Genomic DNA, 12,782 nt, shown 5'->3' with positions numbered 1-12,782 from the left:
TGGACCTCCTAAAATCTATCACCAGCTCCTTGGTTTTGCTGGTGTTCAGGTGTAGGCGGTTTGAGTCGCACCATTTAACAAAATCCTTGATGAGGTTCCTATACTCCTCCTCCTGCCCACTCCTGATGCAGCCCACGATAGCAGTGTCGTCAGCGAACTTTTGCACGTGGCAGGACTCCGAGGTTGTATTGGAAGTCCGATGTATATAGGCTGAACAGGTCCGGAGAAAGTACAGTTCCCTGCGGCGCTCCTGTGTTGCTGACCGCAATGTCAGACCTGCAGTTCCCGAGACGCACATACTGAGGTCTGTTTGTAAGATAGTCCACGATCCATGGCACTAGGTATGAATCTACTCCCATCACTGTCAGCATGTCCCTAAGGAGTAGAGGTTGGATGGTGTTGAAGGCGCTAGAGAAGTCTAGAAACATAATTCTTACAGCACCACTGCCTCTGTCCAAGTGGGAGAGTCAAAAGAAGGGCACGATGCTGTGGTGGCTGCAGTCTGGACAGGCTCCATAACCAGGATGGGGAAATAAATGTTTATATTAAACCATGTTTAGAATGTAGGCTAGATATATAAGTACATGACGGTTATATAAAACCATGTCCGTAATGTAGATCAGTCCTTATTTATACAGTGCCTCGTCGGAACAGAATGCTGCCAGGACAGGCGTCGGCATTTTGCGCTCCTGACCTGGACTAATCGTGTTTATTATATGGATGGGTGGATGGAAATGCCAATAGGCTGTAATTAGTTTCTTAATAAATATTAATTCAACCACGACTTTCATTAACATTCCACACAATTCCAGGAAATAAAAGCGCAACCCGGAGCAGCTTGAGATCTTGAAATCCTGCGATTGTTCAAATGCTCTGTGGCAAAGAGCGCACCCACCTGCTATAATGACGAGCGGCATTTGGCGACGTGGGCGTGCCATGTGTGTGTCCGCAGCCGGGATTCTTGGATCCCACAGGGTGTTACGAGCCGCTCTTTCAGTCACTCCAGACAGTTCAGATTTTTGTTCACTTGTTGACTGACAGCAGAAGAAAAAAGGTCCTAAATTAAGCAAGGCGCCTTTTATCCGCATGAATACGTAAAAGCGATACTGTGAGGTCCAATCGGATTGTCCTTTTTTAACATGTAATTTAAACTCAGTTTTGGCTGTGCTGCTTTATTTGATGCAGCGAAGACTTTCCAAGCGAGAAGGAGTCGCAGCTTCAGCATGTAAATAGCAAACGATGGGGACGAGGGAGTAGACTTACAGGCAAATAGGTGTTTGGGTGATTTCCAGCTGAAGAATGTTTAATCCTGGAATTCGTGGGAAATTCTGTACACCCGCGTCCAAAAATTTGGAGGACTTCGACTCAATCCGGAGTGTGCTGCTCTACAGGTCAGTGTTACGGGTTGTTAACTCTCGTGTCTCCGTGAGGGACTAGTGTTATAGAATATTATATTTTTGAACAGAAAAGCACATTTTTTCCATTTAGGCGGAGAATAATTAAAGACTACTTTTAAGATGTTTAATAGTGGAGGACTAGAAAGTCATAACATGAGAGAGCTACGTGGTTTTGGTTGTTTATTATAGCGCCTTCACTACACCATGAACACAGCTAGGAAGTACCTTGCATAACACAATACGTGTCCAAATCTGATCAGCTTTATTTTAAAGTTACTAAAACTTAACAGCATAGTGCCCTTCGTTTGATGAAACAACGTATATAAATAACAAATATAAGTAATCAATATAACTAATTCATAAGTGATAATGTGCCTTAGACATTTTATTTGGATTAGGTTTGCCTTTATAGAATAAAAGTTTTATAAACGCATATGGTGCATTCAGTTAGTGTTTAATTACAAAGAATCACAACTATAAGTTGTTTTTAAATTAATTAAAAAACGTTTAATACCTGTGCACAAGCTTGTTGACCGAGAGCATGCCTGCTGTGCACATTCAGAGTATTTGCAGTCTTACAATAATTTCCACACAAAATGATGTGTCTTTGATTAACAATTCCGGTCACTGGCTGCCGATACTTTGCATAAATGATAAAAAAATAATAAGCTTTCGGAATGGGACCGCGCGTCGGCGCAGTGGTTACCAGGACTGCCGCCTTTAGTTCTAACTCCTCTCAAGGTCTCAGTCTTCTGGGATTTGCAGACATCCTGTGTCTGCCTGGGTTTTTGTTCCCATCACAGCGATGTGCATGTTCGGTTGACTAACAGTTGCTTATGTGGTCTGAGTGTGTGACTGCGCCCCCCGATGGACTTGAACCCTGTCCACCATTTGCTTACTGGCAGATTAAGGGTAAAATAACTAGCACAGTAAAATATTCCATCGACCCATGCATCCATCTTCATAACACTCTTATCCGTGACAGCGTCACGGTGCACACTTCATTGTCAAGCTGCAAGTACATTCGTCTTTGTATGCAGGAGGACAATTATGTCCTTCAGAGATTATAAAAATCCATTATTTTTTCTAAAACCGCTTACCCAGAGTAGGGTCGGGTTTGGCTTTAAGCGGCAGCCTATAACAGCAATCATCGGGTGCAAGATTGTAACAATCCCTGAACAGGACGCCAGCCCATCACATTCATTTATAATTCTGTTACATACATAACACATCATTTCGAAGTTTAAAATCTGACTCGTAAAATATTATTTATGACGTACATTAAATCCAGAGTAATGCAGTTAAGACGAATCTAATTCGAGCGCTTGAGTGGAGATTGTACTCCCTCCCCATCTTTGTAAGGGTTTCCTCCCAAATTTCAAATACGTGCATATTGTCGAATCAGAGTGGGCGTGGGCGTAAAATACGCCCTTTGAAGGATAGGTTCCCAGTTAAGGATTGGTACCTTTCTTGCGACAAATAGCGTTCCATTAATTAGCACTGTAGAACATGAAATGAATTAATGAATACGCAGCTTTTTAGTTTGGTTTGTGTGTATTGCGAGGTTTAGAAATGCCATTTTAAAAAGTTAATCAGAGCCATTACTAGGGTGGAGTTACCGGCCATCCCCTATTCCTTCCCCCGACACAACCCTCAGGACACACAAAACTGTTACAGTATTTTAACTCAAGATGGAATATAGTTAGTAGGGGGACTATTCATTATTCAAAACTGGAGGCACACACGCTCAGTATAGGAACCACATAATAGATCATCAGTTGCAAGAAAAAGGGTATTGCTGATTGTGACATAAGTTAGCCAGTGGAAACACGGCGAGCACATGCATGCAGAGCTAACAACTTAGACAACAGTGGGCAATCCTGCTCTGGATAAGCAGGTTTAAAAACACGTTGGATGGTCTCGCGAAAACAAAAAAATAAACAATTGAGAGAGGATTTAAATGTGGGACTCGAAGAGTTTTTTTAAATTAATATTTTGGAGAGATTCTTCGCAAAAAACAGGAGCGAAGGAGAATGAAGGCACAGGGGTGACGATCTCGACTACAAGGATGCTTGTAAGACATCTGAAGGTACCGATATCGTTAGCAGTAACTGCGCAGACCAGTTAGGCAGCTATTTCATCACTTCACCACTACTCCCCCCTGCCACCATTCCACACAAAACTCCTGCAACACACGTCCAGCGACACGCGCGCGCACATACATTTTATATATAGTAACGAGCATCGTTTCATTGACTATTTTAAGATAGTTGACTATTCAAGCAACATCGACTGTCTTCAAAATGTTCGTCGCAGATTAATGCCCAGATGTAATTATGCTATTTTTACTATTTGTGCATTGCAGTAAATATAAACCACTTGCAAGCTCTCCAGTTTTCTTCGTAAAATAGGATGTTTAGCCTCATCAGAGCGCCGTCGACTAAATTACCCTGCCTCGTACACATCTGCGGTGAACGAGGTTTTGTATATTTTAACGTGCTCTGCGTAACTGAGCAACCACGCGCAATACGCTTCTAGAGCTTCTGTGTTACTATGGAAATGATTCTTACTACCAATCATGAACGTCAGAAAGTTACACGTGGACCAAATAACCCGGATGTGAGTATCATGGCGAATCTGTATTGTGCTACTGAGAGTAGTGTTATTTGTAGTAACGCGAAAAAAATCACCTTTTAAACAGAATTAATGCAGTCGAAAAAATGACTACAGGACTGCAACCTGTGGGGGATGCTATTTTATCCCCACGTCATGCTGACAATTATCCAGGTCGGGAAGAAGACGTAGATAACTTCAGTTCCGAAAGTGAGACGAGATCCACTGCATCATCTTACACAGACTCGTATTACTCAGAGTAAGTAAAAGTATCATGCATTTATTTCGTAACAATGTCGAGGTGGGGTTCAGAGGGCAAACTTTGCAGTAGGAATGTGTTATTTGCTGTAGTGTTTTGGACGTTTATTTATTTCCTTGTACAGAAATACGAGGAGCAAATTGCACAAACCCAATAGTTTAGTTTGCATTACCAATTTGTGTTATCGGCAGTGAAGCATTTATTGCACTAACTATGTAGTTTAAAACCAATCAAACCCTAACACATACCAACTTGTTTCCGTCAGCAGCCAGTGAAACGAGACCTTGTACGATTCAATTTAATTTAGTTATTTCTTATTTTTTTTACCTTCCCAACTCCAAGGATGGGCCCTGTTCAGGGGGCTAATTCTCTAACCAGCACTCAGTGCTGCCTTGTTAAAGCTGTTTTAATGTCAAGGTTATGGATTGATTTGCTGTTTGTGTCTTTATCTTTTGTTTGGAAAATTTTAAAGCTCTTACTTTAATTTTTAGTGAAATAGTTTGGTTAAAATGAAGGAGTAACAAGTAACCTAGAATGCAATTTAAGTGCAATTATTTTTTGACAGTACTGTACTGTATTACATTTAACTGAAAAAGTTCAGTTTGCAAGTAATCTTTATGTATAGAAAAATAGTAAACACATTGTAAGAAATTAACATCCTGCACAGTGTAAAACAGTGCTAAAATATAAATAAAAACTCCTAACAGTATAAAACGGCAAAAAGGAAATTAAGCACTGTGTGGTTATAAAAAAGAAACACAATCGGCTCCACAGAAATTTATTTATTGTTCTTGATCAATATGAAAGTAAAGTTTCTTTTTAGATTTCTTGATAATTGGGTGGAGACACTGAAACCAGGCCATTGTTTTAATTCAGGTTAGATAGACAGACAGGTTTACTTGACCCAAGGGAGAAATTTATGTTCCAAGTCCTAAAAGAAATGTGAAAATGTTCACATCATTTCAAATATTGTGGGCCTGTTGTGAAGATGTACTTTTTACATTGGGAATTTGTTGCACTGAATCCTGTTTCTTTTGGATTTGTCAATATAGACCTAGATATTAATGTCATTGGTTCAGAATTTTTTTTTGGCGATTGTATTGCTCTCCTCTAGTAACAAGTAATGTGGATTTGATGCAACATCACAAAGTAGTACTGTCCACATATTTGGCTTTAGGAGAACTAAGTTATCTGGACTAGTGCCAGACCAATAATGACATTGCTATGTGGACAGAAAAGTCTGTTATACATACATATTATACAAATATTTTTTGTGTGTCCAAGTAATAGTTTTACAAGGAAAAAATGAATGAAAAAAACATGAAAAAACACCTAAGTGTATGATATTTTCACATGAACATGTTTTAATTGAACATTTAAATGGGTTAAATATCCATTACTAATTTTAATGAATTGCATAAGTGGTAATGTGTTTTAGAAAGTAGTTTTAACAACACTGAAAATAGGCATACATACACTTTAACATGAACCCTATCAGTGCATTTGCTTAAACCATTTTCATTCTTGTCTGTCATTCTCATCCTAAATGTAGGAAATACTATTTGTTTATACATAAGAGAGGTCAAAGTTTAAATATTTCTGGTTCACCAATGGCATATCATAGTGGAGGAAGTGGAGTATTTTATGTACTGAAAATGTGTAAATTGCTGAATGTATCGGTAAGACTAAGTTATGAGTCATTAACCATTTAAAAACAGGAAGCAATAAAAAATACAGGCTTTGCAAAAACTGCATTTTTTTATTAAAACCGTATAAAAGGCATATTCAGTTTGTTCATAAAGAAATATGATGAATTGTAGCAAAGCATCACTTCTTCAAAACAAGTGGAATTGCAATTCCAAGTTCAAGTTTCAATACGTCCACTTAGGTTGAATTGTAGGCAAACCTAAACAATTTGTGCACATTGCCATATCTGATAAAGTTCAGAGTGGCAGAGGGGCCAGAGTATATCCAGAAGAACTGAATGTAAGGAAGGAAACCACCTTGGACAGAGTAGCAGTCCATCGCATGGTCCACTCGCGTATCGACACTTGCACTCAGATGGAATGTGTTCAAAGTAACCTGCATGTCTTCTTTGAGGATGTGTGAGGAATACTGGAGCAGCCAGAGGATATTCTACAAAAACATAGGGGAACTTGTACACTGTGTACTACACACAGCCCACCACCAAAAGTTGATAAGTATTGGGAATTTCAAAAATTACACATTACACCGACTGCAGTCATGATTTTCTTATGCTGTAGTAGTCTTCTTGATTCAGTAAGATGACCTTGTTTGGTTTTTTTATGCCTTTAGGTGACTTGGCATTATCTTTACAGGTATGTATCTTGACCGGGTCTGGCTTCTCTATTTTAGCACTAGCTGAATCTCCTCATTTTCTTTTGTTGTTTCTAAAACCTGCTGCAATAAAACATATACTACTATCAGCAAAGTCATTGACAGCCTTTTCTAATTCAGTGTGTTCTCTTGGTGTTAAATATTTCTGGAAAGAGTGTCAGTAGTGTCTGCTGTGTACATATCTTTGGGGCTCAAACATCGTACTCTTGAATCATCAGTGACAGCACATGAGTCCTTCATTAAGAAGCTTTCTTTGTTGAGCAGAGTTATCAGTGGTTTGATACAGTGCATCCGGAAAGTATTCACAGCGCATCACTTTTTCCACATTTTGTTATGTTACAGCCTTATTCCAAAATGGATTAAATTAATTTTTTTCTCAGAATTCTACACACAACACCCCATAATGACAACGTGAAAAAAATTTACTTGAGGTTTTTGCAAATTTATTAAAAATAAAAAAACTGAGAAATCACATGTACATAAGTATTCACAGCCTTTGCTCAATACTTTGTCGATGCACCTTTGGCAGCAATTACAGCCTCAAGTCTTTTTGAATATAATGCCACAAGCTTGGCACAACTATCCTTGGCCAGTTTCGCCCATTCCTCTTTGCAGCACCTCTCAAGCTCAGGTTGGATGGGAAGCATCGGTTCACAGCCATTTTAAGATCTCTCCAGAGATGTTCAACCGGATTCAAGTCTGGGCTCTGGCTGGGCCACTCAAGGACATTCACAGAGTTGTCCGGAAGCTACTCCTTTGATATCTTGGCTGTGTGCTTAGGGTCGTTGTCCTGCTGAAAGATGAACCTTCGCCCCAGTCTGAGGTCAAGAGCGCTCTGGAGCAGGTTTTCATCCAGGATGTGTCTGTACATTGCTGCAGTCATCTTTCCCTTTATCCTGACTAGTCTCCCAGTCCCTGCCACTGAAAAACATCCCCACAGCATGATGCTGCCACCACCATGCTTCACTGTAGGGATGGTATTGGCCTGGTGATGAGTGGTGCCTGGTTTCCTCCAAACGTGACGCCTGGCATTCACACCAAAGAGTCCAATCTTTGTCTCATCAGACCAGAGAATTTTCTTTCTCATGGTCTGAGAGTCCTTCAGGTGCCTTTTGGCAAACTCCAGGTGGGCTGCCATGTGCCTTTTACCAAGGAGTGGCTTCCGTCTGGCCACTCTACCATACAGGCCTGATTGGTGGATTGCTGCAGAGATGGTTGTCCTTCTGGAAGGTTCTCCTCTCTCCACAGAGGACCTCTGGAGCTCTGACAGAGTGACCACCGGGTTCTTGGTCACCTCCCTGACTAAGGCCCTTCTCCCCCGATCGCTCAGTTTAGATGGCCGGCCAGCTCTAGGAAGAGTCCTGGTGGTTTCGAACTTCTTCCACTTACAGATGATGGAGGCCACTGTGCTCATTGGGACCTTCAAAGCAGCAGAAAGTTTTCTGTAACCTTCCCCAGATTTGTGCCTCGAGACAATCCTGTCTTGGAGGTCTACAGACAATTCCTTTGACTTCATGCTTGGTTTGTGCTCTGACATGAACTGTCAACTGTGGGACCTTATATGGACAGGTGTGTACCTTTCCAAATCATGTCCAATCAACTGAATTTACCACAGGTGGACTCCAATTAAGCTGCAGAAACATCTCAAGGATGATCAGGAGAAACAGGATGCACCTGAGCTCAATTTTGAACTTCATGGCAAAGGCTGTGAATACTTATGTACATGTGATTTCTCAGTTTTTTTATTTTTAGTAAATTTGCAAAAACCTCAAGTAAACGTTTTTCACGTTGTCATTATGGGGTGTTGTGTGTAGAATTCTGAGGAAAAAAATGAATTTAATCCTTTTTGAAATAAGGCTGTAACATAACAAAATGTGGAAAAAGTGATGCGCTGTGAATACTCTCCGGATGCACTGTATCTGTTAGAAATTTGAGCGACTGTAGCCATAAATATAACTGGAAACCTCTCTGTGCTCATAATAATGCTAGGCCACCTTTCATGTCCTTTTCCACTCAGTTTGGTGTGTGTTGGAATAACATTGCAAGCAGTACATTTCAGTTCTCCATCTGGAGTAATACTTTTTTCTCATAAATGCTGATTTTCATCCTCACAATTGTTGTTCTTGGTGTATTCTAAAATTCCAGTAACAGTTCTGATATGTTCATGTCTTTTCATGTTTCTGAATATTTTTCTTGACTTTTGCCTCTTGACCAAACAACATCTGACATCAATAGGGATAAAAGTACTAGGATTACTAGTATTGTCATCAGTACAGAGGACACTGAAATTCATACTTGCATGTCCGACCAATATAGAAAATATCACCACTCTCCAGCACCATGATAAACATCCATCCATCCATTTTCTAACCCGCTGAATCCGAACACAGGGTCACGGGGGTCTGCTGGAGCCAATCCCAGCCAACACAGGGCACAAGGCAGGAACCAATCCCAGGCAGGGTGCCAACCCACCGCAGGACACACACAAACACACCCACACACCAAGCACACACTAGGGCCAATTTAGAATCACCAATCCACCTAACCTGCATGTCTTTGGACTGTGGGAGGAAACCGGAGCGCCCAGAGGAAACCCACGCAGACACGGGGAGAACATGCAAACACCACGCAGGGTGGACCCGGGAAGCGATCCTGGGTCTCCTAACTGCGAGGCAGCAGTGCTACCACTGCGCCACCGTGCCGCCCCCATGATAAACATAAATGTATTAAAATATATAACTTGTTTTTCTTTAATTATGACATAGCCTAGCTGATGTACTGCTTTACCCTGTTTTGCATACCATTTCTTCAGTAAAACTGTCTCAAATAGAGTTAACACACCTGATTCAAAAAACTGGAGGAAGATCATTTATGAGCTTATTTATAATTGTTGTTACAAAAGCAGTTTCAGAGATCTAGTAAATAATAGAAAATAGAAGGATTACTCAAAATATTGGAGTACATTGAGTGGCTGAAGCCCAATGGAACTGTCTTGTATGTACATCAAGTAATTTATCTTGACCGGGGTTCTTTATAGCTTAGACATTTTGGAGTCTTTGTAAATCTTGGATCTCTGTAATATTCTCAAGGCTTTGGCCAATAAAAAGATGACTCATTATGTTTACTACAAGTTCACTGTGGATTAAAGGGCTCTTTACTTTATTAATTTCAAATATACTGTGACCATCAAAAGATATTTTACTTTATTCAGTTAAAAAAATTCTTTGATTTTAATGAACTTTTCTACCATTCTACACTTGCACTGTTTTTGAGAAAACCCAGTGTTGTTCTTTAAGTATGTGACTTAATTAAAGTCAAATGTCTGATACTTTGTTTTGGAAAATGTTTACATTCAATAAGGTAGTTGGCAGAAATGGCTCCTTTGAAAGGGTATACTATACTTGTCATTTTGTTACTGGCTTCATCTATATAAGTCTCTCTGAATCTGCAGATCGCAGCTAACCTTGAGCATATTTCAGCTCCTTTTAGATTCATAAAAATGTTTTTGTGAAGATCTTCAGGCTGTTTTTTGCTCGACTGGTTTGTTAAGCCACTTCATACTGGCACAATTGATGTCATCATGCCTTTTTACAACCTTAGAATCACTCTGAGTCCACATCCTACAAAGTAGGTTCTGACATTTTTGTTCATTAGTCATACATTTTCCATTCTATCCTGTTTGTTTGTTTTACTTTTGATTTTCTTTTTTTGACATTTGACCTATTTACTTGATTGCATCCTGCAGTGGATGCATTTTGCATTTATTACACACTAGCAAAATACCCGCGCCTCGCAGCGGCGAAGTACTGCCTTAAAATTTTTATTAAGAAGAAAAGTAAACCTTTTTAAACTGAGGGAAAATATACCAATAATTATTTGTTAAGGATCTGTTTGTATACCATGTTGTCAGTTCGGCCCTCTGGTTGTAATATGACCAAGTGGGAAAAGCTGTGCGCTGAGCTTACTCTTGAGCATGCAACGTACAGTTGGCCATGTGAAAAGCAATCTTGCCTCAAATCCCTGAGACCTTATTAATTGTCATTGCGAAGCAGAGCCTTATTGGAAATTGGAGGCGTTTGAATTGAAATGGGAGATCAGAGGGTATAACGGGGATGCGAGGAATAAAAACTCTCTCCCCTGAGCCACTGCCAGTAAAAATAGTTGCCTCAATTAGGTTCTTTTGCAGACACGTGACCTGAAGTCTCGTGCCGTTACAAAGTTTCGGTGGCTGTAAGTTTCTCAGTAACATTATTGATGCCCCAACCTTCAAAATTAGATTATGCTCAGGAGTGCCTGGAGGATTCAGTGTGGAGAAACTCTACCGGATAGCACACCGCGTCTTCCACTTCTACAACTGAATCCACAGACTGATATGTTTTCGGTTGTGAAGGTAGTTCTTGAAGTAAAATGTGGTTTATAGTCGTAGTCATGTCATTTCTTGGTGTCAGGATAGGTCTCTCCCTCAACCATGACATGTTGTTTTCGTGGAGATTTCGTAGATTGGGGTAAACATTTTGAAGAAGGCTTTGTAAGAGGCATTGGCGGTTGTCCAAAGGTGTAAAATATTTGGCCATTTCAGTACACTTGAAAGCGACAACCGAACAATTCAGCGGCAGCCATCAACTCACATGCAGAACCATAGGTGAAAGGCTTAAGCATTTCACTCTTATAGTGCTCCTGCGTAGTATAATTATCTCCTGTACCGTCATCAGTCCAGACCTTGAACCTATCCCAATCATTCAATACATAAGACACAATGTTCTTCCTGATATCAAGAGTGAGCTTGATATGGCCGTGCAATATGTAACACAGAGAATGGAAAAGGAAGGCGCCATCTCCGGGCATGGAAACCACTCGGTAAGTGACAGTTCTTTGATTGATGGTGATCACCTCGATAGACATGTTAATGGGGGTATGGTTGGAACGATAAAGGAAATGGGTACCTTAACAATGTAAACTAAGTCTAAAATACCTACACAATAACTATAATTGTAATAAACAAACAATAAAACAGCGGAGAAGCCGTGGATTAAATAAAAAGGCTGCAGTTATCAGCAGGGAGACGTGAATACCGTGGCGAAGCAAGGAAGGGAATGAAGAGATCGGAGCAATGGACGGCCTTTTATAGGCAGGCAGACAACTATGTGGGAGGTGTGGGGATGGGGGACCCCATGCCGCTTCACACGGCGACCGAGCTACAGGCTATGAACGTATATATGTACGTAAGTAGGATTCAGTTAACGTTGGGAACCCGCGTACCAAATTTCTTGAAGATGGGCCCATAAGTAACAAAGACCGTTGGAAAGTTCAATATGGCGGCCGACAGTGGCGTCATACCACTGAAATAAGTACGTACATCGGTTTCGTTTAGCGCAGGGAAGCTGCCTACCAAATTTTGTGAAGATGGGGCTATAAATAAGAAAGTTTAACATGGCAGACGTTGTCGACCGTTATGACCGTTACGCGTAGAATTTCGAAATGAAACCTTCTTAACTTTTGTAAGTACGCTGTAAGGAATGAGCCTGCCAAATTTCAGCCTTCTACCTACACGGGAAGTTGGAGAATTAGTGATGAGTGAGTCAGTGAGGGCTTTGCCTTTTATTAGTATAGACTAGCAAAATACCTGCGCTTTGCAGCAGAGAAGTAGTGTGTTAAAGAGGTTATGAAAAAGTAAAGGAAACATTTTAAAAATAACGTAACATGATTGTCAATGTAATTGTGTTGTCATTTTTATGAGTGTTGCTGTCATATATATTATATATATATATATATATATATATATATATATATAATATATATATATATATATATATATATAATATATATATATATATAATATACACATATATTATATACATATACAGATATATATATATATATATATATAAATATATATATATATATACACACATATATATATAATATATATATATATATATATATATATATATATATATACATATACACACACACATATATATATATATAATATATATATATATATATATGTGTGTGTATATATATATTATATGTATATAAGTATATATATATATATACACACACACATATATATATATATATATATATATATATATATATATATATACTAGCAAAATACCTGCGCTTCGCAGCGGAGAAGTAGTGTGTTAAAGAGG

General features: G+C 39.5%; 1 protein-coding gene across 2 annotated transcripts in view; it reads left to right on the top strand.

The window, feature by feature from the left end:
* Nucleotides 1-871: 871 nt before the first annotated feature.
* The window catches only part of intu (inturned planar cell polarity protein), a 160,911-nt gene continuing 149,000 nt past the window's right edge, over nucleotides 872-12,782 (top strand). Inside the window, exon 1 of one of the 2 annotated variants that reach the window (XM_051927641.1) lies at nucleotides 872-1,391. In XM_051927641.1, coding sequence (XP_051783601.1) covers nucleotides 1,300-1,391 — 92 coding nt within the window. In that variant the 5' untranslated portion in view covers nucleotides 872-1,299. Of the gene's footprint in view, nucleotides 1,392-3,991; nucleotides 4,270-12,782 lie in introns of those variants that run through there. The other variant, XM_028802234.2, reaches the window with a different exon arrangement.

The sequence above is a fragment of the Erpetoichthys calabaricus genome, chromosome 5 (genome assembly GCF_900747795.2).
Source record: "Erpetoichthys calabaricus chromosome 5, fErpCal1.3, whole genome shotgun sequence".
Taxonomy (NCBI): Eukaryota; Metazoa; Chordata; class Cladistia; order Polypteriformes; family Polypteridae; genus Erpetoichthys; species Erpetoichthys calabaricus.
The sequence above is the reverse complement of the archived record's forward strand: the minus strand, read 5'-3'. Positions and strand labels throughout refer to the sequence as shown.